This window comes from Jaculus jaculus, chromosome 3 (genome assembly GCF_020740685.1).
Source record: "Jaculus jaculus isolate mJacJac1 chromosome 3, mJacJac1.mat.Y.cur, whole genome shotgun sequence".
Classification (NCBI taxonomy): Eukaryota; Metazoa; Chordata; class Mammalia; order Rodentia; family Dipodidae; genus Jaculus; species Jaculus jaculus.
Window position 1 is genome coordinate 12152406 of NC_059104.1, and position 27447 is coordinate 12179852.

At 41.4% G+C, this 27447-nt stretch overlaps 1 protein-coding gene across 3 annotated transcripts in view; it reads right to left on the bottom strand.

Moving 5' to 3' along the window:
- Positions 1-548: 548 nt before the first annotated feature.
- Positions 549-27447, bottom strand: part of Clybl (citramalyl-CoA lyase) — a 297384-nt gene continuing 270485 nt past the window's right edge. For all 3 annotated transcript variants that reach the window (XM_045145803.1, XM_045145802.1, XM_045145804.1), the window contains exons 7-8: positions 22664-22788; positions 549-852 (exon numbers count right to left, since the gene is read on the bottom strand). In XM_045145803.1, coding sequence (XP_045001738.1) covers positions 757-852; positions 22664-22788 — 221 coding nt within the window. In that variant the 3' untranslated portion in view covers positions 549-756. The remainder of the gene's footprint in view (positions 853-22663; positions 22789-27447) is intronic.

Here is a 27447-nt window from a genome sequence, read left to right on the forward strand (position 1 = left end):
ATCCGTTTTGAAAGTTTATTCTTAGAATGCATCTTTTCCAAGCCAGCCTAATACCTAATGACATCTTCATGTCATCTTTGTGATTTTATCAGATTACTGGTGAAATTGATGAGACCCCCCCCCCTTGTTTTTGATATCATTTTTAAAAGCCTGGACTTAAAATATTTGTGGGGCCCCACTGTGCAGATGAAAAATGTGAGAAACATTTCACATGGCAGGAAGCATGGAGAGTGTGTACATACACTTAGGAACTAACTATTTTGTTGAAGACCTAATTTCTTCTCACTACCCACCTTTCCCCAGGAATTTATCTTCCCATGAACTAATAAATCAATATTTGTGACACATTGTTGGGTGACAAACCTGGTGTGGTGGCGCATGCCTGTAATCCCAGCACTTGGGAGGCTGGTGCAGGAGGATCGTTGGGAACTGAGGCCCATTTGAGACTAATTCCAGGTCAGCCTAGGCTAGAGCAAGACCCTACCTCGAACCCTCCTCCCCTACTAAAAAAAAAAAAAAAAAAAAAAGGCAACAATAAGACCATAAGCTTGAACCTCAAAGGAAGAAAGTTTATTTTTAGAAGAATAGCTGGTCAGTAAGACAATAAAGGGGGGGGGAATCATGATTAAAAGGGAACCGTTAATGGAATGAGGTCCTGATTTGGCATGCTAACGAGTTGCCTTGAGTATTGTGGTTTGTCTTTAAGAAACTCACTGTATACATTCAGCCCGCCTGAGGAGAGCTCCATTTAACAGATCATTTTTCCTTGATGGATGTGGCAAGCGTAACAATGTTCTGGGCCTGCTTCAGTAATGGCATGTCGATCATACTTCCTTGGAAAGTAAAGGCTCCCTGGAAAACAGAATACAAACTTCCTGAAAGAATGCTCACAAATTATAGGCTTCCTTTCTGCGCACACTTGTACCATAAGAATATTTTTCATCCCACCTGTATTATGCTGACTTTCCTGCTCAACTTTTGAGAAGACCACAGTAATTGCAGGGGAAAGGTTTCTTTTTCTTTTTCTTTCTTTTTTTCCTCCTAAAGAGGAGGGAGGGAGACCTTCAGTGTTTTAATGGAGAGGGGGGAAAAAAATAAGACAGAAAAACATGGCAAACTGTTCATTTAGCTCTTGACATCAAGCAGAAAACAACTGTGGAAAGAAATTTTAAATACTTCCTTATATTATTTGGAAATATTGTGTAGGACTTTAAAAGCAGCAATATGCCCTGACAACCAACTATTGTTAAAAAAAATTTTTTTTTTTGCATGATCAGGTTACTGGCAAAATTCTTCCTTCTTCTATGATATAATGAATGGGTATTGCTGGAGGGTTATGAGAAAATGTGAGGCAAGATTATACTGAGTAAAAAGATTAGGCCATTGGGACACAAGTGAACCAGGGTAGAATGGTCACACGGGCGCCTGTGCCAAAGAACTCACAGGCCTTTTGAACAAGTAGACTGGGATGCATCTCTGAGGCTCGCTGGTATATTTCCATTTTGCACATTCTTTCTTTTTCTTTTCTTTTTTTTTTTGAGCCTTCTACAGATGCTTATATTCAGTACAGCATGTGATGTCGGCCCTGCTTAGGAAACTGAGAGCAGGGTAGTATAGTAAAGGGATTTAGCAAGGTTGTATGGTTGTATGTCTAGGGACAGGCTAGAGCTTCAGGTAACAAATGAGTCTCAGAGCTTTAAACCTTCATTAAAGAACCCCTACGTGAAGATAACAAACTTTTTTTTTTAGCATTTCAGAAAAAGGAAATTTCAATCTATAGAAGTCAGCATACCTTAAACCCAAATTAATGTCTAGTTGTTCATGTTCTTATTTGTTTTGATTTTTAAATCTATTTTTAAACCATATTTGATGTCTTTACAAACACAAAGACACAGAGAGAGAGAGACAGAATGGGCATACCAGGGCCTCGAGCCACGGCAAATGAACTCCAGATGCATGCGCCACTTTGTGCATCTGGCTTTACATGGGCCTGGGGAATAGAACCCCGGTTATTAGGTTTTTGCAAAGGCCTTAACTGGTGAGCCATCTCTCCAATCTCACATGGAAAAGTCCTTCCTGTTAACTGTCAGTGCTGTTCCTAACTTAGAGCTTTGGAGATGGGTATGCTGAGCATCATGATGAAAGTGAAGAGGTAGGTACTAAGGGCGACACACACACACAGAAATATACATATTACATATGTACATTATATATACACATACATACACTATATACACATATATACTATACACACAGAAATACATATTACACATGTATACTATATATACACACATACAGACACTATACACATGCATATGTATACACACACAAATATATATATTACATATGTGAGTGTATAGTGTATGTGTGCATATAGTGTACAAATTTAAAAGCCTGCCAGCATTAGAATTTTCTCCATGAGCACTGAACATTCTCACCCTTAGAATGGTGACTCGGTCTCGGGGACACCACGTGCTTCGGTTACTTTCTGACCCTCTCACGTTTACTGTTTCTACCCTCGGGTTGGCTTCTGGCTCGTGGCTCATTCCATCTAGCCTACAGCTAACGTGGATCATTGCTGACCGTGAGGAGGTTTGGGGACCTGGTTTAAGGAGGGTCTTCAGGTTAGCACTCCATGGAAAGCGCATGCTGTTTTACAAGGCAATCGCCTAGTTTTCTCTTTGGAGTAAATGAGGAAGACCAAAGGCCTCTTGGTTCTCCGCCCACCGAGTGGATTATGGCCTTGTAAAACTGCACATCTGTCCTTAAGGCCTAAATAATAGGCTGGAGAGAGAAAATTAGCATAAATGCACATGAAATCAAAACGAGGAGCTGAAAGTCAAAATGATGCTTTTGGGTTTAGGCCATGTCACCCCAAACTGTTTCCCTTTTCCCATACACATCACAGATGAAAAGGGTGTCCTGTGGCTTTTCAAGACGGAAAGAGCATGGCTTTAGTGTGGGGAGGCAGACTTCGCCTGACTTTCTGAAATATTATGGTAGAAATGAGATTTAGCACTTTTGTTCTGTATTGATGACTTTAGTTGTGGTGGTTTGATTCAGGGGACCCCCATAAACTTAGGAGCTCTGAATGCTAGGTCCCCAGCTGATGGCAGTTTGGGAATTAAAACCTCTTGGAGGCAGTGTATAGTTGGGGGCGGGCTTATGGGTGTTATAGCCAGCTTCCCCTTGCCAGTATTTGGCACACTCTCCTGTTGCTGTTGGCCACCTTATGTTGGCCAGGAGGCGATGTTCATCCTCTGTTCATGCCATTGTTTTCCTCTGCCACCATGGAGCTTTCCCTTGAGCCTGTAAGCCAAAATAAACCTATTTTCCCCACAAGCTGCTCTTGGTGGGGTGATTTCTGCCAGCAATAAATAAATGAATAAACAAACAAATAAAAAATTTTAAAGTTCAGGGAGCTTCTATCAGCTTGAGGATTCAAACTGTGATTTTGTTTAAAATGACTTTATTTCATTTTTATTTTTTTGAGGTAGGGTCACACTCTAGCTCAGGCTGACCTGGGATTCACTATGTAGTTTCCGGGTGGCCTCGAACTCACGGCAATCCTCTTACCTCTGCCTCCCGAGTGCTGGGATTAAAGGCGTGCGCCACCACGCCTGGCTAAAATGACTTTAAATCACAATGTGCTTGTGTATAAAGACTTTAAAACCCTGATAACAAAATGAAAACAGCTATAATTTTTGGTACAGTTACTAACCAAACCCAGGGACTGAGACCTCACATGCTTTGGTTTAAGTGATGCTCCTGACAACCCTTCCAATAATTTATCCCATAAAAAGTCTTTTTCCTGTTTAATTTTGGTAGAAAAGCACACAACCTGAAGATGATGATTTTTGCCATTTTAAAAAATATTTATTTACGAGGGAGAGAGAGAGAGAATGGGCACATCAGGGCCTCTAGCCACTGCAAACGAACTGCAGACGCATGTGCCACCTTGTGCATCTGGTTCATGTGGGCACTGGGAATTGAGCCTGGGTTCTTAGGTTTCACAGTCAAGTGCTTGAATTGCTAAGCCATCTCTCCAGCCCCATCTCTGCCATTTTTACATATCCAGCGCAGCAGTATCACCTGCACCCACTGTGCAGCAAAGACTATTGCAACACAGTCTTGCAGCAGTGAAGCTACCCAGTAAACACGGCTTCTTTTCTATCTCCTGGAAGCCCTGGCAATCACCATCTGTTTCACTATTTGTATCTGGGCCGGGCGTGGTGGTGCACGCCTTTAATCCCAGCACTTGGGAGGCAGAGGTAGGAGAATCAGCATGAGTTTGAGGCCAGCCTGAGACTACATGGTGAGTTCCAGGTCAGCCTGGGCTACAGTGAGAACCTACCTTGAAAAACAAAACAAAAACAATAAAATGCAGATTCTAGGCCATTCCCTAGGGCCTGATGCAGAAAGCCTGGAGGTTGGCCAGAAGTCCTCTCTTATCTGATTTCTTTTCTCAGTGCTGGGCATTGAAGCCAGGGCCTCACGCCTGCCAGGCACACGCTGTATTGCTGAGCTTTATTCCTAGGTGGAATCCTCTTCTGACTTTAATGCACATTCATGTTTGAGAGCTGTGTTTTTGCTGCTGTGGCTGGAACTAGCTAAGTCAACTTTGACGTACAAGTGTATAAAGTGGAAAGGCAAAGCTGGCGAGGTTGCTCAGTTGGTAGAGTGCTTTTTGCCTAGTTTGCGTGAAGTCTTGGGGTTTATCCCCAGCAGAGTGTAACTCCAGCATGAGGCAGGTAGAGGCAGGAAAATCAGGAGTTTAAGGTTATCCTTGGCTACTTAGGGAGTTCAAGGCCAGCCTGGACTAAAGATCCTATCTCAAATAAATAAATAAGGGCTGGAAAGATGGCTTAGTGGTTAAACACTTGCCTGTGAAGCCTAAGGACCCTGGTTCGAGGCTCGTTTCCCCAGGACCCACGTTAGCCAGATGCACAAGGGGGCGCAGGCGTCTGGAGTTCTTTTGCAGTGGCTGGAGACCCTGGTGCGCCCATTCTCTCTCTCACTCTCTGCCTCTTTCACTCTCTCTCTGTCGCTCTCAAATAAATAAAAATAAACAAACAAAAATGTTAAAAATAAATAAATAAATAAACTATCTATAAAGTGAAAAACCACTGTAACCCCTTTCACGTGGTGCCTTTCTCTTACGAGGGGTCCTTATTGTGCTGGCCCTGGGCTGATCATCGTTCCCTCTCCATCTATCCACTATGGGTTGAGCAGCCTGCGTCACACCCCGGGGAGCTGCACAGGACAGTAAGAGGGGCCATCAACCCCTGCCTGACCTCAGGGAGCTTCTGGCTGTTGGAGCCGAGAAGAAACAAAGCAGGTTCCTCAAAATGGAGCAAGAACAGACAGGCCTGTGGGCTGGCCATGGTGCCTTTCTCCTTACTTGCCACAGACATGGGCTATGTCCTAGCGCAACACTGCATGTGCCCAGTGACAGTTGCCATGGAGCGTCTCCCCTGTGAGCTTTTATTCCACAATGTCCTGTCCTGTCAATTGTCATCAAAGACGCCTGGTTAGAGCTCTGCTCAGCATATCGTCCTATACACAGGCCTGTGATTTCTTTTTATTCTTTTTAAGTTTTTTTTCAATATCTAATTTTATTTATTTATTTATTAGAGGCGGGGGTGGGAAGAGAAAGACAGAGAGAGATAGAGAGGAAGAGAGAGGGAGAATGCACACTCCAGGGCCTCCAGCCACTGCCAATGAACTCCAGACGCATGCGCCACCATGTGCATCTGGCTTACGTGGGAGCTGGGGAATCGAACCTGCGTCCTTAGAATTTGCAGGCAAGAGCCTTAACCGCTAAGCCATCTCTCTAGCCCAGGTCTGTGATTTCTGATGCCTGGAAGTGAGAGAAGTGCTCGTGTCACCTGCATTGTGTGTGTGGGGGGGGAGGGGAGTTCAGGGGAGACAGTGTCATGGGCTGCAGGGTTTTTGACACCTCAGCCATTCCTAATGATAAGGAAGGTACTAAAGGCCGCACACCCATTCTCTCTCAATCTCCTGCCACACCTCCCTCTGTGTCTTTTTTAAATAAATAAAAAATAAAATATTTTTAATTTATTGTCTATAATTATGGACGTTGTCAATAAAAAATAAAATGAAAATTAAAACAATATATTTTTTTTAAATACCTTAAAAAAGAACTGGAGTTTAGATGCTCAGTTGAGAAGCTCTGGCTTCTGGGCTGGCTGACAGAGATTTCGTTAGTAAGGCTGGGACGTGTGTATCCATGTGTCCACGTGCGTGTGTATGTGTGTGAGATCAGGGTACTATGCTAATGAAGCAATTCTGATGGACTCATCCACTTCACTCCCTTAGAACTTATAAGATCAAGTACCGTCTCCTTAGCAAGGGCTCCAAGGCCCTTCCTTGTGTCTGGAAATTCCTAGTCATGCTTGAAGATGTCCGAAGAGGTCACTCCCTGTGGAGGTCTCCAGCTCTCCTCACCGTATCTTCCCTTCCTCCTTTGCTACAGAGCATCTGTGGCAGCCCTTGGCCGGCTGGCTTGTCATCCCTGGTTTTCCTTGCTGCCTTTCTCAACATGTTGGATATACTTAAGGGTGGAGCCAAGGATCCCACACCCAAGGCTTCCCAGAACAGGTACCCAGGAAACATGAAGGCTGCAAAGACCGGCCTGACAATAATGGAGGTGAGAAGTAATATTGCCTAGAGGTACAGTGCTGTCCTAAAATGTACAAGGCCATAGCACTGGGGGCGGGGGGGGGGGGATGAGCGAGACAGAGGAGGAAGAAGAAGAAGGAAAAGGAGGAGAAAGAAGAATAGGAGGAACACAAGAAGAAAAGAACAAGAAAAGAGGAAAAGGAGAAATGCAAACAAAAGGCTCGATAGAATAGGAAGGAAGTTTTGTAGGTGGTGACTGGATCATTTTTTTCCCCCTTTGCTTTTGGTCCTCAGGGAAAGGACTGTGGATATGTGGTTACCTGGGCCAAGTGTTGCTACTTATTTATACATGATTTCTGGGTCCCTATGTCACTCTGACACATGTAGTAAGGGACCTGGAGAGCCACCTCCCACCTTGTCTGTCACACAGTGCAGGCCCCTGATCCACATGCATGATCTTCAGCTCCTATGTCATCTAATGTATTTGGAACCTACTATAACTACATTGTACACACTACACCAGGCACACACAGGGGGCCTCTCTAAGGACACGTAGAACTGAGTGGCTGGGGAGGAATGATAGAAAGTAAAATCTAGCCGGGCGTGGTGGCGCACGCCTTTAATCCCAGCATTTGGGAGGCAGAGGTAGGAGGATCGCTGTGAGTTCAAGGCCACCCTGAGACACCGTAGTGAATTCCAGGTCAGCCTGGGCTAGACTGAGACCCTACCTCGAAAAAGAAAAAAAAAAACAAAGAAAGAAAGAAGAAAATCTAGCTGGGTGTGGTGACTCACGCCTTTAATCCCAGCACCTGGGAGGTAGAGGTAGGAGGATCGCCATGAGTTCGAGGCCATCTTGACAATGCATACTGAATTCCAGGTCGGCCTGGGCTAGAGCAAGACTCTACCTCAAAAAATCAAAAAACAAAAAGCAAAGATAAAGGAAGTAGAATCCATGCCTGGCCCCCACACACCTTGCAGTTATTGCTATCTGGCACTTCTCCTGAACTTGGTATGCAATTTTATGTGTCCTTGATCTTTCCTGGCCAGTTACCAATACCTGAACCTAGGGCACAGTGGCTGACCTCAAAAATTGTAATGTTGGGTTGAGTCCTGGTTAACTTATGCCAATAGTTTAATAGTTCAACGGCATGTGAGTATACCACAAAGTGGTACTTAAGTGCCAAGGAACTAGAGAGAAGGGGCCATCTCAATAAGGGCAAGCCTGGCATGGTGACACACGCCTTTAATCCCAGCACACAGGAGGCAGAATTGGAGGATCGCCATGAGTTCGAGGCCACCCTGAGACTACATAGTGAATTCCAGGTCAGCCTGGGCTAGAGTGAGACCCTACCTCAAAAAACCAAAGCCAAAAAAACTAACTAAATAAATAAATAAAAATAAATAAATAAATAAGGGAAGATTAGGCAGGGGAAGACATGGAGGATCAGGTCCTTTCAATGTGAGGTTTTGAAGGTTAGGATGTCAAATGAGCGTCTAGGAGACCACAAGTCATACGTACAGAAGCATGTGTGGTGCTGACAATCTCGGCTTTGCAGGAGCCCTGTGTCTTTGGTCACCAGAGACTCTTAGGACAAGGGAAATGCAAGCGCACAGGGTACACAGCTTGTGGGCCTGCCTGTGAGGCCAAAGGCCTTCTCTGAGGCTTGAGAAGAAGGGGCCAAATGTGGTCTAAATTCAAGTCGTGTGAAGAGCCAACATCATAACCCATCAGCGTGGCTGCCCCTTCGCTGTTGGCCTACCCTGTGACAAAGCTCAGAAGCAATAATCTGGCCTGGTCACCCAGCTGGTCAGGAGGACCATCGGGAATGGGCTGCCTGACCTGCCTCACTGGCGGGCACTGGAAAGGATGGAATTTTCCTTTCTAGAGGAAATGTGAAGGTTTTCTTAGCAACTGGTGTGCCTGCAACTTTCAGGAAATCCAAAATATTAATTTCCAAACTGAAATCTGGAGGAGGGTAATACTATTAGAAAGACCTATTTACCCCTCACCCCGCAAAAGAGGGTTCCTTGATGGAGAATGAACCTAGGGCTTTTCAATGCTAAATATGTGTTTTCTCACTGAGGGGCGCCTGCAGCCCCAAGAGGTTTCATGTGATGGTAGTTCACACTCTCACAACATGCCTTCTCCCTTCCCTTCCCTTCCCTCCCCTTCCCTTCCCTTCCCCATTTCTGTTCCTTTGAGACAGGGTCTTCCACATAGCCCAGGAGGACCTCAAGTTCAGAGCGATTCTGCTGCCTCAGCCTTCCAAGTGCTGTACGATCAATCTTCAAAGATAATTTCTCACTTGTGGTGTGGCAAAGGTATCATTTCCGTTTTACAGGTGCCAAGACTATGGTTCAGCATCAGTTAACCATTAAAAAAAAAAATTTTATGCCAGGCGTGGTGGCGCACGCCTTTAATCCCAGCACTTGGGAGGATCGCCGTGAGTTTGAGGCCTCCCTGAGAATACATAGTGAAGTCCAGGTCAGCCTGGGCTACAGTGAGACCCTACCTCAAAAAACCAAAATAAATAAATAAATAAATAATTTAGTTATAAGCAGTTATAAGCATATATATACATATATGTATATATATATATATATATATAGATAGATAGAGAGATAAAGAGAGAGAGAGAGAATGGGCATACCAGGACCTCTAGCTATCGAAAACAAACTAACTCCAGATGCATGTGCCATTTTATGCATCTGACTTTACAAGAGTGCTGGGGAACAAATTCTGTGTCTTTAGGCTTTGCAGGCAAGCACCTTAGCTGCTGAGCCATCTCTCTGGCCCCTCAGTTAACCATTTTATGGAACTTATAGCAAGGACAGAACTAGAACATAACTAAGGCTTTATTTCAAATCTCAAATTCTTGCACTACTCAGTATATTCCAATGTAGTACCGTAAGAGTAACAGAGATGATTATGGGAGAAATTAGGCATTAAAAAATTAATATATGCTGGGTGTTGTGGTACACGTCTTTAATCCCAGCACTCAGGGAGGATCACCATGAGTTCAAGGCCACCCTGAGACTACATAGTGAATTCCAGGTCAGCCTGGACTAAAGTGAAACCCTACCTCGAAAACACCAAAAAAAAAAAAAAATTAACATACACTTATATGTTTTTATTATATTATAAATACTAAAATTCAATAATGCAAGATGTGATTGACATTTTTTAAGTTTTAAAAAGAACCTTGATTTGGGGCTGGGCATGGCGGTGCACTTGGGAGGCAGAGGTAGGAAGATCGCTATGAGTTTGAGGCCAGCCTGAGACTACATAGTGAGTTCCAGGTCAGCCTGAGCTGGAGTGAGATGCTACCATGAAAGAAAGAAAGAAAGAGAGAGAGAGAGAGGGAGAGAGGAAGGGAGGGAGGGAGGGAGGGAGGGAGGGAGGGAGGGAGGGAGGGAGGGAGGGAGGGAGGAAGAAAAAGAACCTGAATTGGTTATGTTAAAAGGAGTAAAAGAAGAATCATTTGATCCTTACCTAGTTATCAGTGACCCTTTGTTTTATGGAGTGACATCTTTAAAGTGGCTATAAAAATAGTAATAGTAATAGTGAAAGCTTGGGAAATAGAGGACAAGTTGTTTTAGCACTTCAACTTGCAGTGATAATTTGCTAGATATTTTATATAGTACTTTGAATTTTAATTCGCTCGCCATTTACTCCTATTGGCAGATAATTTACAGACGTTAATGTATCTCTACATGAATTTTGTAAAAGTTCAGCTGAAGTCATTCAGCACAGAGCACAATTTTGCATTGCGCTAATCTGTTGTTAACACCGTGGATGGAATTCAGAAAGGTGACATTCTGTGGCCTTTGATGGGGGAAACCTTTTTAAGACTGTAAGAATGTAACAGGTGGAATATCTGAAGGGGGGCAGGCTTTGCACCTGATTGGGGAAATGTAGTGGAAATGGGCCAGAGCAACAAGCTTAGTACTTTAGGAAAGTCCTTCAGCCCTACCTGGGAGCCAGGCTTAGGGAGGGTATGGAAGAGGGGCTCCTGCATCCTGGACAACAGGATTCATTTCCAGGTTAAAGCCTATAGAGGGCTTTTGGAGCCCTCCCATCTCTTCCCTTGTAAAAAAGGCCTTTCAAAACTCAAAGCAGGGCTGGAGAAATAGTTTCATGGTTATAGCAGACAGCTTTAGGTTCGCTGAGATGAACTTCCAGACCAGGCACAGTTATGGAGGAAGGGATATTTATTGAAGCCTACAGATCCAGGGGAAGTTCCATAAATGACAGAAGAAGCTGGCCTGCCTTCACAGGACCAAGCAGAGAGAGAGAAATACAAGCCAAAAGCCAAAAAGCCACATAGCACAGCACACTTCAGCAACTCCAGCTAGGTACACTTTGCTTATCTTTACATTGAAATCTGAAACCCGCCACCACACCTAAAAATCCACCCAGTGACACTGCCTCCAGCCAGGTGCCTACAGAATGCAAACTACAAACAATAAAGAACTGAATATATTGGGGGCCATCTATTCAAACTACCTCAATGGTGAAGGCACTTGCCTGCAAAGCCTAAGGACCCAGGGTTGATTCCCCAGTACCCACGTGAAGCCAGATGCACAAGGTGGCACACGCATCTGGAGTTTGTTTGCAGTGGCTAGAAGCCCTGGTGTATCCATTCTCTCTCTCTCAGATAAATAAGATATTTAAAAAAAAAAAAAAAACCACAAAAACCTCACAGCCATGCATAGTGGCACTTACTTTTAAATACTTTTATTTTTATTTATCTATTTATTTGAGAGAGAAAGAGGGAGGGAGGGAGAGAAAGACAGAATATGAATGCCAGGGCCTCCAGCCACTGCAAAGAAACTCCAGATGCGTGTGCCCCTTGTGCATCTGGCTAACATGAGTCCTGGGGAATCGATCCTGGGTCCTTTGGCTTTGCAGGGAAATGTCTTAACCCCTAAGCCATCCCTCCAGCCCTAGTGGTGCATACTTTTAATCCCAGCACTTGGGATGCCAAGGTAAGGGGATTGATGTGAGTTCAAGGTCAGCCTGAGACTACATAGTGAATTCCAGATCAACCTCGGCTAGAGCAAGGCCCTACCTCAGAAACAAAACCAAACTGATCCCCAGGCAGTTCTAACTGGCCTGAGAGTATGCCAGGGACCACCCACTCCACATAGCTCCTCTGTGACTTTTCCTTAACCAAGATATAATGCTTTCTAGGTGGGACATATTCTGAGGTAGTATTCAGTAGTCTACAGCTGGAATGGAAGACTTATGTAGACTCACAGGTAGATTGGGTCTTGTTTTTCTTGGGCTTCTCCTTTTTGAGGCCGCATGCTGCAGAGGTCACGCACTGCCAATGTTAGGAGATTTAGCTTGGGCTGGAGAGATGGCTCAGCAGTTGAAGGCACTTGCTTGTAAAGCCCGAAAGCCTTATGGCCTGGATTCGATTCCCCAGTACCCATGAAAAGCCAGATGCACAAAGTGGTGCATGTATCTGGAATTTGTTTGCAATGGCAGAAGGCCCTGGCACACTCATATAAACTCTCTCTCTGCCTCTTTCTGTCTCAAATAAATAAAACAAAAATAGTAATAACAATAATAATAAAAGGAAACATACTGATCAAATTAATCTTACAAAAAAGAGCTGTGAGTGACTACACGTGCCCTTGGTTCCACGCGTGCGTAGTCCTGCTGCGTGCTCTGGAGCAAATGTGGTTACCTGGGCAGCCTTAGTTTCTTCATCTATGAAATGGAGATGGGCATGCGGCCCTGCGGGGTTGTGAAGATTAAATAGAGATGCACGCAAGGGCCTGTCCACCTTACACACATTATAGTCCCTGGGAACTGTTTCTGCTACCACCACCAGCCCTGCCGTCCCCAACTGCTGTGACAGGCCATCACCGTGACTGTTAGCACTACCATTGTCAACCCCAGGGCCTCTACTTTGATCACACTTGCCACCATCTGAGCCACAGCCACCCTGATCATGCCCAGCAATGTTGCTATGATTAGCATTTATTGCTTATTAATATGCAACAATTAATTATTATAATAATTAATACCACATCAATACTATCGATTAATGCTAATCAATACCCGTTGCTTATTACTACTTACTAGCTGGAGACTTGATTCTACTCACTATGGAAAGGTGCCACAGGGAGCAGAGCACTGGGTTGTAACAGGGCTGGATTTTCACAGTAGCTTTTTTCTTTTTTTGCTTTTCCTTTTTGCAGGTAGGGTTTCATTCTAGTCTAGGCTGACTTGGAATTCACTCTGTATTCTCAGGGTGGCCTCGAACTCATGGCGACCCTCCTACCTCTGCCTCCCGAGTGCTGGGATTAAAGGCGTGCACCACCACGCACAGCTTCACAGTAGTTTTAACGGTTTGAAAGACATCGGTATTGGAAACACAATGTGTGAAGGCAGATGTGTACCTGAAAGATCCCCTCTACACTCTTTTGTTTTGTTTTGTTTTGTTTTCCGAGGTAGGGTCTCTCTCTGGCCCAGACTGACCTGGAATTCATTCTGTAGTCTCAGGGTGGCCTCAAACCCATAGCGATCCTCCTACCTCTGCCACCTAAGTGCTGGGATTAAAGGCCCTCCACACTCTTAAAAGTCCTAAATCCACTTGTCTCATTAAGAAGCTAGACTTGGAGGCGGGGCATGGTGGTGCCTTTAATCCCAGCACCTGAGACTCCAAAGTGAATTCCAAGTCAGCCTGAGCTACAGTGAGACCCTACCTCGAAAAACAAAACAAAACAAACAACAACAACAAAAAATTATTTGTGAGCAGAAAGAGAGAGAGAGAAAGGGATGGGGTGCATCAGGGCCTCTTGCTATTACAAACAAAATGCAGACACATGTGGCTCTCTGTGCGTGGATTCATGTGATATTAGGGAACTGAACCTAGGCTTAAAGGCTTTGCAAGAAAGCACTTTTAACTGCTGAGCTGTCTATCTATCTAGCCCTCAGATTCCTTTTTGAAAGTGGGAATGTTAATATACCTTTTAAAAAGTAATGTAAAGGTGGAGCTGGGCAAAGGAGTACATAGTCTTATTTAACTTAAAATATTTCATGTGAGCCGGGCGTGGTGGCGCATTTCTTTAATCCCAGCACTCTGGAGGCAGAGGTAGGAGGATCGCCGTTAGTTCGAGGCCACCCTGAGACTATGTAGTGAATTCCGGGTCAGCCTGGACTAGAGTGAGACCCTACCTTGAAAAACCAAAAACAAAAATATGTCATGTTAAACATAAGCTATAGTCACCTATGAGGGTGAAAGTGGACGCCATTTGACAGCAGCATGTAGATCAATAACGCTAAACTTCTGGCCCTACCCTAAAGCCATATAAATGGCTAACATGAACTAGAAGATACTTTAAAAGCTTTATTAAAAATACCTTGCAAGCATGGGGATCAGAGTTCAATTCCCAAAACCCCAATGAAAATAAGCTAGACATGGTGGCACATGCTTGTAATCCGAGAGCTGGGGAGACAGAGGCAGGAGGTTCCCCGGGCTTGCTGGCCAGGCAGTCTCCTTTAATTGGTGCTCCAGGCCAATAAGTGACACTGTTCCACAAAAAAACAAAAAAGAAAGAAAGAAGGAAAGAAAGAAAGAAAAAGTGAGGAATAACTCCTAAGGCTGTCCTCTGGCTTCCACACACCCACATATATATGTGCACACATATCTCTACATATACACACACACAAATGCTTCCAAGCTGGGCATAGCGGCACATGCCTGCAATCTCAGCACTGGGGAAGGAAAGGTGGGAGGATTCCTCAGGGTCTGTATAGGGGGGCTGGAGAGATGGCTTAGCAGTTAAGCACTTGCCTGTAAAGCCTAAGGACCCTAGTTCGAGGCTTGATTCCCCAGGACCCACGTTTGCAATGGCCGTAGGCCCTGGCACGCCCATTCTCCCTCTCTCTCTTTCTGCCTCTTTCTCTGTCATTCTCAAATAAATAAATAATTTTTTTAAAAAAGTCTGAATAGTCTACAGAGTGAGTTCCTGGCCGGTCGGGACTATATAATAAGACCCTAATAAAAAAAAGAAAAAGAAAAAGAAATAACCCTATACTTTTCTTTGAGCAGTGCTGGAAATGTCCTCAATGAGCTCAATAGTATTTACTAAATGTGCTTTGCTTCTGTCTAAGATGCTGTAGGGAGTTACGTGACACAGCAGAGAGAATTCACTGTTCTCTAGGATACTAGTGAGAAGTGCGCCCCTCCTTTTTTGTCTATCAAGGACCACTAAGGTGGAAGAAAATTGAGAATTCTAGAAATATCTGACTTATAATTTTAGTAAAATAGAATTCCATTTACCTGTTTATTTCCTTCCTTTCCTTTCTTCCTTCCTTCCCTCCTTTCTTTCCTTCCCTCCTTCCCTCCCTTCTTTCCTTTCCTTTCCCTTTCTTTCTTTCTTGTTTCTTTTTAACGTAGGGTCTCACTCTAGTCCAGGCTGACCTGGAATTCACTATGTAGTCTCAAGGTGCCCTCAAAGTCATGGCGATTTTCCTATCTCTGCTGCCCAAGAGCTGGAATTAAAGGTGTGCGCCACCACACTGGCCCATTTACCTGCTTTTAATATAAATAATAATGGCAAAGTTTTTTTTCATAAAACAGCAACAATTAAAAGACTATGCCCTATTTCTCTATTATAATCAGTTAAAGAGGAGGAGGAAAGGGCTAGCATTGGGCTGTAGTCAGGGAGTAGTGAGACAGTAAGAGGTATGAGGGGAAAGAAGAAATAACAAACAAATAGGGGAGAGGAGAACGAGAAAGTGATGGGGTACTTACAGCCCCAGATGGCCGAGGAGTGAGATGTGCAGGAAGAGGAAGGAAAGGGAGATGTCTGAGGAGCGGAATGATCCTTTGAGGGCCCTTGGGTGTACTTTGCTGCCATAGACAAGGCAGGGTGTGTCCTTCCGGCCTCAGGTAGGCTTGAGATGTGACTTCGGTGGACATCCTTTGAGTGGGATGAAACTCAGCTGGAGGCCATGTTTCCTAAGGGTCCAGGCTCACAGTGACAGTTTCCAACGTACCTTGGGAGGTTGAAGGAACAAGGAGAGGGCATGGAGTGGGGTTTACAGTGAAAACAGGCAGCCAAGAGCTCTTCCTGGGTTTGTGGACGCGGGAAGGGCAGGATTGGGAAGGGAGGAGTCATGTGGGCATAGGCATATGGGTACTCTGTTCCTTCCTGGCTCAGTAGTTTCTGCTCAAGCTTCTAAAGTCTGATACACACACACACACACACACACACACACACACACACACACACACTACTCAAGTGTACATTTGTATTATTGAGTAATATGCATTATTATGGTATGTCATATTTTTATTTATGAATTATGGCTACAGTTCAATGATCACCTTGGTTGTAAGTAACTTCCGAATATTTGGTGGGTTTCAGTCATAAACTGAAGGGATCTTTTCTGGGATTTTATCCAGCTATAATAAAATCAAAATGGAGCCAGGCGTGGTGGCGCACGCCTTTAATCTCAGCATTCAGGAGGCAGAGGTAGGAGGATCACTTTGAGTTTGAGGCCAGCCTGAGACTACATAACGAGTTCCAGGTCAGCCTGGGCTAGAGTGAGACTCTACCTTGAAAAACCAAAACCCAAACAACAACAACAACAAAAATAATCAAAATGGGGCCATAGAGATGGTTTAGCTGTCAAGGCACTTCTGTGAAGCTTAAGGACCCAGGCTCAATTCCCCAGACCCCACATCAGCCAGATGCCCATAATGGCACATGCACCTGGAATTCGTTTGCAGTGGCTAGAGGCCCTGGTGCACCCATTCTCTCTTTCTCTAATAAATAGAAATATAAATAAGAATTATGGGGGAAAACGATACACAACATTGATTGCAAAAACATATTTTTAAAAATTCAAAATGTAGGGGGAAATAGTTCTGAAAAATATAGACTAGAAGAAAAATTATTCTGATTATAATATGCTTAAGAATGTGCTCTAAGGGCTGGTGAGATTGCTTAGTGGTTAAGCATTTGCCTGTGAAGCCTAAGGACCCCGGTTCAAGGCTCGATTCCCCAGGACCCACGTTAGCCAGATGCACAAGGGGGCACATGCGTCTGGAGTTCGTTTGCAGTGGCTGGAAGCCCTGGCACGCCCATTCTCTCTCTCTCTTCTATCTGCCTCTTTCTCTCTCTCAAATAAACAAACAAAAATGAACAACAACAAAAGAATGTGCTATAAATCAAGGATGAAGTAAGTAATTTTGAAAGTGAGATATATCTTATACAAGAAATCTCTTCTAAGCTGGGTGTGGTGACGCATGCTTTTAATTCCAGCACTCGGGATGCAGAGGTAGGAGGATTGCCGTGAGTTCGAGGCTACCCTGAGACTCCATAGTGAATTTCAGGTCAGCCTGGGCTAGAGTGAGATCCTACCTCAAAAAACTAAGCGAAAAAGAAAAAAAAAAAAGAAAGAAAGAAATCTCTTCTCTCCTAATACTCATCCAGGTATTTTCCTTTAGAAGCAGTGAGAATCAATACATGTGACTAGCCTGAGACAGACTCTCACTGTCTTGCTCTAAATGTTAAAAAAAAAGCTATGACTTAATATTAACCAAATCAATAATAAAATATGGCATATGATTCTGAAAATGCTAAATGAACCAGAACAGAGGCTAGGGAGATGACTCAACAGTTAAAAGTTCTTGTTTGTAAAGCCCGTGGCCACAGGTTCAATTCCCCAGTACCCACTTGAGGCTGGATGCAATCAGAGACTCCCAGTTATGAAACCCTGTCCTAGAAGATGGAGCACAGATACCCCACATTTGCCCTGTGACTTCCACATCGATGCCATCACACACACACACACTACATAGATAAATAAATTTTTAAAAATGTAAATAAACAAAGGCATCAAGTGGGGGGAAGCAATTACTAAGAATGTCTCAAGTAGGTTTTTGTCCCTTCATCTTTCATTGTCACCCAAAATGACTGGGTTCTGGTTTCCGTGTGCTTGCTTGCCCACCAAGGGAGCAAGGCTGCGGGTGGCGGAGCGGTGCGGGATAGGGTACATTGTCATCTGTTCGCAGAATCAACCCTTTCAGCTGACAAAGACAACAACCAAATCTTTAGATGGTTTATTTGATCTGCGTGAAAGGATGGCAATGGGATTTCTGGCACTTGACTAAGCGGAAACAAGATTTTTGGCTAGAGAGACGTCTCCTGAGTTCTCTCAGGGAGCCATCGAGAAAGCCATCTGGACCAAACAGTGTTTCTTTTGTAAAGCCCTGCACTTGGGAGCATAAAGGGGAGGTGTGTAAGCTACAATCAGATACCTAGGAAAACCAGTGCTGTACAATATTTGGGAAGTGGGGGAAATTGTTACTGTTGGCAACTTGCAAGATGAAAGACAGGTCTGAGAAAGCCGTTCTTCCTTCCTGTTTGCTTTCATCAAGAGATAGGTTTGTAATTTATATTCCAGAACAGGCTGCGCTTTTCGACATTTCTGAACCGTTCACTCACGAGTGAATTGAGAATATTCAGTTACATGTGATATTGACAGTTGTTATATCAGGGAGCGACCTTGCTTTTGACCTTTGTAATTGTTAATTGAACCTAGATTTTGAGAAGAAAATTTGTTCTCCTTCCCTTGGTCTTTAGCCAACTTGTGACACTATAATAGATATTTAAAAATACTGAAAAAGTTAAACGAGATTCTTCAAATCCAAATAAAATACAGCAAGGCTGCAACTAAAAGAGGAAGCTTGAAAAACAGAGCCATGTCTTTGGGCAGATGCTGCACAAGTGGCCTTCAGAACCCTATCATATACAGATAGCAGGCATGCTTTTTTTTTTTTTTTTTTTTGCTATTCTTCACTTTTTTTTTTTTTTTTTTGTCTTCATTTGGAAAGAAATGGTAATTCTTGTATCAATTCCCTTTGGTTACTGATCATTTTTAAAAAGCAACAAATTGTCTCCATTAGCTGTCATTTTGCCTAATAAGTGACAAATAAGAGGAAAAAAAATTAACACTAAGGTTATACACCAGATGTTTCATATGTGGTACTTTTAAATTTCTATATAAGCTCTAGTTTCTTTTGGGAGGGATATTAACTATTTGTTTCAGAAGTCTCCATTTTAATTATCCATGTTTATATTATGTAAAATCTTAGCTGATTTAAAAAAGAACTCTTGAAAAAAAAATCCAAAAAACTCTTGAGCCGGGTAGGGTGGTATACATCTTTAATCTCAGCGCTTGGGAGGCAGAAGTAGGAGAATCATTGGGAGTTTGAAGCCAATCTGAGGCTACAGAGTGAGTTCCAGGTCAGCTTGGGCTGAAGTGAGACCTTATCTTCAAAAAAACAAACAAACAAAACAAGAATTTTTGAAGTCATATTTCTTTAAAAACAAAAACAAACAAACAATAAAACCACTTCAGAATAGAGAATCTTCAGATATTACTGAAATCACATTATTATGAGAAAATGACATAACAACATAAAATGGATAACTTTTAAGAAAATCCTTTATAAACTTAAAATAAATCACCTGGAAATGATTTATCCCAGCTAAAACATCTTACCAAATAATTTGAAGGTAAAATAGCTAATGACATGCAAGTTGCATTTCAAAATACATTGTTCTGAAAGGGTGGAAAAAGCAATTTGGTTAATAGTTTGAGTGAATAGCTCACCACTGATGGAAGTTAAATGAAAAATTTTTTTCTTCCCGGAAATGGAAATAAGAGCAGAGATCATGTTTAATAGTTAATTTTTCTCCAATAGATTTTTGTTTTGTTTTTGAGATAGGTGCTTGATCTAGCCTAGGTTGACCTGGAATTCACTATGTAGTCTAGGGTGGCTTTGAACTCAGGATCCTCCTATCTCTACCTCCCTTGGATTAAAGGCGGTCACCACCAAGACTGACTCCTCCAACAGATTGTTATAGGTGATTACCTTGGGTCCTTAATTTTACTCTGTCTCTTTTAGTTGTAATGGAGGGGCACAGTGTGTCAGGTAAAATTGGTCGGCCTGAAAATATTTTGAGTTTCCAGAAACAGTGTCGCTCCATGTATTATTACCTGCCAAACCCTGACAGTTACATACACTGAAGTATTATTATTTTTCAGTTGATTTCTCACCTGAAGCAGACAAACAACATCAAGCTTTATTTGTGTAGAGCTCGCAGTTAAAATATATAACAAAATTCTGTGATAACAAAGGACTGGACCCCAATAACTTATCTGCTCCTGATCTAAGTAGCCCCATGATTTCTGTCATTTGGAGAGACGGGGATAAAAAGTAGCATTTTTAAGTTGGATGAGAATAGCAATAGTAATTTTTATTATTAATTTAGAAAACCTTAATAACACAGTATTACCTGAGAATTTCAGTCATGCTTTGATTTTGAAGCAGAAACAATATAATTTAAGATGCAAGGGGGGGGGGGGAGTGGAAAGAGGCTAAAAACAAAGGTATATCATGTTGCCTTCTTGGATCTTTTCTACCTAAAATAATTACTTGAATGAAATTTTCATCAGAGGAGAGGAGCAAGGTCTCACAGAAACTCATGAGTACCTCACTAGGATCCAAGGCATCACTGCCCCTCTCTTGGGAGTCATCTATGCTTTGGGACAAAGCACCCGAGGATTTGTGGTTTCATGAGCATAAGCAATTCAAACATTTAAATTGCAATAGATCTTTCCTACAACTGAGTGGGCCTATTTATGTGAAATCTTTGCAAACAGAACCCACACTGTTTATACCCCAAGGAGCCCCTCAAGACCCATAGTCACTGACCTGTGGTCCCAAATTCTGTGACCAGTCAGTTTATAGGCCAAGGAAAAGAAACGTGCGAACTGGCTAAAATAACCATATGTCCCTACTGGAAGCCCTATTACTTGAACCATTTAGATCTTGCTGGACAAAACACCGGGAGAATTTGCTGTAGGAAACAAACCTCCACGAATTGGGCAGGAAAGAAGTGACCTAATGGGTAGTTTCTTTTGCTCTCATTTCTATGGTTCTGGGTTAAGAAAAGCCATCCTGCCACACTGTTGTGAATGCTTATTCTCCAATTATGCCCTGACAAGAGGGTGTTTCTTGCTGGAAAAAAAAAAAAAAAAAAAGCTTAGGATTTAATATTTATATTGCCATTATCAAAGGACATGGGCAACTTTCCCTAGAAATAATATTTTCAGGATACACAGGAAAAGAGTTGTAGTCCTCATTCAAGAACTTTAAACAGCAGGAAAAAAAATGCCTCTGGCCTGACATTTTGTTGATAGCTGCTGAAATTTAGGGTAACATCTCCCAGACCCTATCTGCTTACAATGCCAAATGCCTTCAAACCACTTCAGTGTGAAATTCAGACCGGATGGTTCTTGAAGGCAGTGTTAGTCCACATTGGAACTGTTCTAAAAGAATTCTGTCAGCCCAAGGGGGAACATGCTGCCTCAGTTTACCATTTCAATAAAAAGTGTTTATCACATGCACATCCTCAACCCACATAAGGTAAAGAGCAGAGGAAAAGGGTGCAGTTAAGAATGTGTGAGGGGGAAGTTGTCAGCATGTGTGAACGAAAGCTCACAGCTTTTCTTTCAAGGTAAATACCATGCTTAATCACAGGGAAATCTTCATTTTGGGTTAAGCTCTAGAAACAGACATAAAACACAATGCCAACTTAAAAGTGCTTTTCTATAAAATGCACTGGGCCACTGTTAACATGAAATGAAAGGGGGTTTATCATGAAATTGGTGTGTGTCCAAATTGGATGTTTGTTTCCAACATAACATCTTCTTCCCTTGGATATTAAGTGTGAGTTTGTGCAGAGATGTGTGTGTGTGTGTGTGTGTGTGTGTGTGTGTGTGAGAGAGAGAGAGAGAGAGAGAGAGAGAGAGAGAGAGAGAGAGAGGGAGCACAGTGTGATGCTTGGTCAGGGTTGAAGGCAGATACCTATAGGGAATGACCCATTTAATATTGTTACCAAGTTTTGCAAGTCCTGGGATTTCCATGTGTTCTTCCTGACAGTGAATTTGCAAAGGACACATCTCACACAAATGTCATAGATCTACCATTGAAAATCAGTTTTTATTTCTTCATCATCTTTTTTAAAAAGGGGGAAAAACAGGGGAAACTAATGTTTAGAACCTTAATAGGTTTTTATATTTTTTTCTCTCTTCAGTAACTTTGTATGGAAGGCGTGAAAACTTCATTCCGTACGGAAATCACAAGGCCAAGTTTGTAGGTTATACCTCTAGGATAGATTTATGAATGCAACTTTCCCTCCTCTCCCCTTAAAAAGAGGCAAACAGTATTATTGCAAATAACCTTTAAGATAATTAACTGACAATGCTGCAACTAGCATAAAATCTTCCTTCAGGCGACACCTAATTTAAGTGTTACTGGCACAAAGTGGAGACAGATTGCGTATTACCACTGCAATATTTACATAGCAGAAACCCACAGAGCAGGAAACGCCAGGCTCAATGATGCACTAAATTGGGAACAACCGTACTCCAGTGTTAATTTGCCTTTCATTCTTTCCAAATCTCAGGTCCAGAAATCGGTACAAACACATATACACCCTCCCACTCTTAAATGACTAAACCGGAGGAGATGTTTGTACTCCCCCCGACCCCAAATTAAAATAACTTGAAATTTATTTCTTTTCTCTACAAGAACCATTTGGTCAAACTGTGTTTATTTCATTACAACTTGCTCTCACTTTGATCTAAAATTATTTTCATATGAATGCCGCATCGAAGTCTATAGAGGGGAAATTAAAGAGCCTTCTATTTTCTCTAAGACTGCCAATATATTTTATGGGGAAAAAAAAATTTAGATGAAAGCCAGTTAGTAAGATTTTTAGGGATGGGGAAGGGTGATATTCTACCTCTAGTATTTTGTCACTGATAAATCTTATTTCCTCCTCACCTTTTTCCTCACTACTACCCAATTCAAGTCTTCCTTTAGCCATTCAAACGATATATATATATATTTTTTGTCTCATCCTTCCTCGCAGTATTTTAAACCCCAGGGTCACCAGAGGCATTGAGAGAACACTTTACCTTTCCTAACCGCTGATGCTCCTGGAAGGCGGCAATCAGCTCTTCAGCCCACTGAATTTTTTCTGGGGTGGGGGTAAACTGCTCTTGCACCACAGCTACCTGGTTGGGGTGGATCACCTGCTTACCTGCAAAGAGAAAAACCACACCCAAGACTTGTACAGCAGATAGATGAACAGACCAAGCGTGCCCACCACAAGAGCTTCCCGAATGCCTCACACACTGGGTGCTAAGAACTTTTTTGGATAAAAAATTTATATATATAAAACAAAATCACAATCAGGCAAGCTTTGCCAGAATACTACGTAAGAATGAGGACAATGATGGTATCGTCGGGAGACATTGTGTTTGGGATTCTGTAGATGTGTCACCTCAAAGCACATAATCTCTCCTTTTTAGTTACAGGTGGGTGGATGAGGCAGCTTGCTTTGCCTGGTACTTTAGAGGATAATGTCTGAAAATTAGCAATTATTTTGAGTTAAAGTAGAATGAAATGAAATGACAATGCTCTCAAATTTTAAAAGCCATCCTTTGCTCATTTGGTAAGATTTTGCTACCTTCCATGACTTACAGAAGTGATTTTGTCAGTTTTCCTCAAGCTCATAGACGTAGAGGGCTATGACCAGGTTAGTATCAGATATTATCTTGCAATGATACGTATTTCTTTAAGATGAATGTGTCACTTCAAAATGTATCTATCTCAGTGAAAATAGTATTCCCAGTATAGTAAAATGGAAGGGAGAGTTGAACACCGTGGCCTCTAGATTTATTCTATTTGATTTTTAAACAATAAAAATATTACAAAAAATTTACCTACCTAAAAGTATATCCAAATTTTCCCTTTTTGCTTATGGAATGAAGTTGGGCTATTTCCACTATCATAGCATCTTACACAAGCCACAAGAAATCTTTATAGAAATACCATTAAAGTATTTGATTTTAAGGGCTTTAAGTTAAAAAACAATACATACATAAAAGCGAAAGGATTCTATGAAATCATACTGTTCAGGGGAGTGTGGAATATAATCAAGGCATTAACAAGATGCAATATAATTTAATGCTATAATGATGAGATTATATTTTGTGACATGATAAAGTCAGGTCATAATTTACCTGTTTAAAATTGATATATACTTAATAGCTATTTATGCTGCTAGATATAATTGTTGGTGCATCAATGTGCTTGCTTTGAAAATGTTCTTTTAACATTTAATCAACACAAATTATATCCTTAATATCTTATAAAATGTCAGTTTCTACCATCATCATTATTTTGTTAAATAGAAAAAAAGAATGCTTGAAAAAATTTTTATTTTTAGTGTTTCAAGAAAAGAAATTTAAATAGATAGCTAAATATATATATATGTGTATATATATATATTATGTATAAGTCTATTACATATATATATATATATATATATATATATATATATATTTTACCATAGCATAATTAAAACACGCTTACATTGTTATTTCATTAGTATCTGCCAGCAGAGTAATAAAACACTAAAAGCCTATACTATATATAAATAAAGATATTTCAAAATATTTGAGGAATAATTTCTAGAAACATGATATGAGCTAAAAATGGGGCTATTTCCAGTAGTAAGTATTGATTATATATTTAAGTAATCTAATAATTGTTACAATATTATTAATAAAGGATGTTGGCCCTGTTGGTCATTTCCTACTGATGATTAGCTCAGAATTTCATAATTTATGTACATAATTTACATTAATGTACACAAAGGTGGATTTCACGGGGACTTCTTGTTATATGCAGGCATTGTGATTTGAGGAGCAATCAAAAGTACTTAGAATATAGTGGAGTCTCTGAGAGCTCTCAATCTTAGTATTTTGGTAGGAGGCTAATTTTAAAATATGCGTTAGGTTTAGAATTCTATGGGCATTCTCGAATGACACTCTCTTTGGGTATAGTGTATGTATTCCAACAACTGTATAAGAGGCTTTAATGCCATGTAGGAATGAAACAAATATTTTATCCCGAAGAGTTGCTATTGACAAGTTACTGAGAGGGTGCAAAATTGGATGACATTAAAATTTATGACCATGAAATCCTTTTTACAGTACCACTTGATATATTTTGCTTTTAAATCAATCCCTGTCAAGTTTTTAGGTAACTGTATGATGGTGTCATTTTTTTTTTTTTTTGTCTTCTACAAAGGATTGCAAAAAACGAAGAAAACCTATATTGCTTCGTAGTTATAACCTTTCTTCTCAGCATGTAGTCCCTGAGTAATCGTAATGACCACATCAGCTGGTCAAGCTTTCTCCCAAGATTTAGTCTGGGTGTCTTTTTATTTAAAAAAAAAAAATACCAAACCCCTAATGTTTTAAAAATCAATCAACATGAATTGGGGACCCATGCAATAATAATTGCAAAAAAGAAGCTAACTTTTCAAAAACTACAGCTCACTAAAAATATGACTATGTATATATTAAAAGTGGTGTTTTTTTGTTGAAGTGCAGAAAATCCATGTAACCCAAACTGTGCCATGTTTATCAGTGCTATGAATAACACACACTTTCATTGGATTTTAAGTGCCTGCTTCAGATAAGCAGAGCACAGCTGGAAACAATGTTTGTTTGCTTGTTCTCTCTCTCTCTCCTTTCCTTCTACCCTTTCCTTCCTTTCTTGTGTAAGGCCCAAGGTATGGCACTTAAATTCGAAACAATTAGATCTATAGATTATGATTGGCCTAAAATACTCAGTAAAAACATGCATTTTAAAAAATGCTGCAAATAATCTCATATCTTCTGATGACCTTTTGTTAGTACGTAGAAATGTAATTGGGACAACAAAAGCCTTCTCTCTATAAACTGTGAAATACGTATGGAGTGTGACCCCCACCTTGTATCCTCGCTCACTCGAATGTACAATGGGCACTGTGCCCTCAGCGCCTCGCCATCCTCCTGCCTTCATCTTTCTGTGATTTAATACTCCCTGTTGGGCAGAAACAATAGTGCCAGGTTCATAAGTTCCTCATGCTGAGTTGGGCCAGTCTAGAAATTTAAACCGGATTTGAAATAGGCTGTCTTCTGAGATTGAATGGAGGACCAATTTAATTCAGTCCTGTATCTTGGAGAAACTCTTAAAGCCTCTTTAGATACTCAGAGGCAAACAGGACCCAGAGGATACATGGAGAAAAACAAAACAAGACAAAACAAAACATGTTACACCAAGGGCTGGTGGTAGAGGCCAGGACTCTCTTTTCTATTGAATTAGTTCTGACTTTAGAACACCTGGCAGCCAGCGCCACACATTTCAGGCCAATGGCATCAGGGTCTATTAGATAGATTTCATGGAGGTTTCTCCAACTTTTCCATTTGGGCCACATCCTAACTGGTCACCGAAGGAGGCAGAAACGCATCAGGGAGTGGCAGGGTAGAGCCTTGCTTCCTCACTCACCACCAAATATACGGAGAATTCACTTACTAATAGTTCAAATAATGAGCAAATATTTCTGTATTTTATTTTTAAAAATGGGAAGTTTCTGTTTATTTTTGCTGTATGTTAAATACTAAAACAAATGCTGGAGGTCCATTTAATTCTAATACAGCTATAATATTGCTTTTTAAGTCTTTTAATTTTATTTCTGGGTCAATCATCGTCTGTTAAGGTACCTTTTACCTTCTGAGAACTTCATGATTCTCCCTTTCAGTTAAACCGTAGCTAGTTATAAAATTGAAGTATTTATAAAATGGCTATTGGATGCCTCTTTTTTATTATTGCGTATATTTCTAATATTTCTTAGAACTTTAGCACAATAACTAACAGGAATGAGCAGCATGGTGCTTCATTTTGTGTGTGTGTGTGTGTGTGTGTGTGTGTGTGTGTGTGTAAATACATACACGCACAGGTGCACAGGTGCAAATATGCACAGCGCTCTATTGTTCCATCATGGTATTTTAAACACTAAATTTCTGCTCCAAAAAAAATGGTTTTCAGTTGTCCCCTTGGCTTATGAGAATGGAAGTGACAGGCACATGGATGACTGTCAGCTTCCTGCTTGTGTCCCATAGAAGACTGTGAGGGACCCACGAACCCACAGCCAGCCAGCAACTGTAGGTTTTGTCAGGTATCTTGGTACTTATTGGGAAGAGAAGCTCTAAATGACCAAGTAATTAAAAAAAAATAGTTAATGCATAAAAGTCAAATAATACAGCCGGGCATGGTGGCGTACACCTTTAATCCCAGCACTCGGGAGGCAGAGGTAGGAGGATCACTGTGAGTTCGAGTTCGAGGCCACCCTGAGACGACATAGTGAATTCCAGGTCAGCCTGGGCTAGAGCGAGACCTTACCTCAAAATAAAAACCAAATAATAGAGCATATCACCAATATTTTCAGAAGCAAATTAATAATTTAACTATCTCAGGAAATTTTTCTTCTACTTTTCTATCCACATTTTTATAATAATTCACTCAAAAAAAAGTCTTTTTAAATTTTTTTTTTTTTTTTTTTTGGTTTTCTTGTGGTAGACTTCTGCTCTAGAGGCTGGGCTGACCTGGTACTCCTTCACTCTGTAGCTCCATGCTGGCCTCGAATTCATGACAATCCTCCTATCTCAGTCTCCTGATTGCTGGGGTTAAAGATGTGCACCACCATGTCCAGCTGTAAACTCACTTCTGTTATAACCTCATCCCTTGTATAGAAGAATCAGCTCAAACTATAATACAATATTTAAGAAAACAGAAAGAATATTTTACCACTAAATGTATTTCAATAACAATAAGAAGAAAATAGAGTGGTTCACTCCTTGATTTG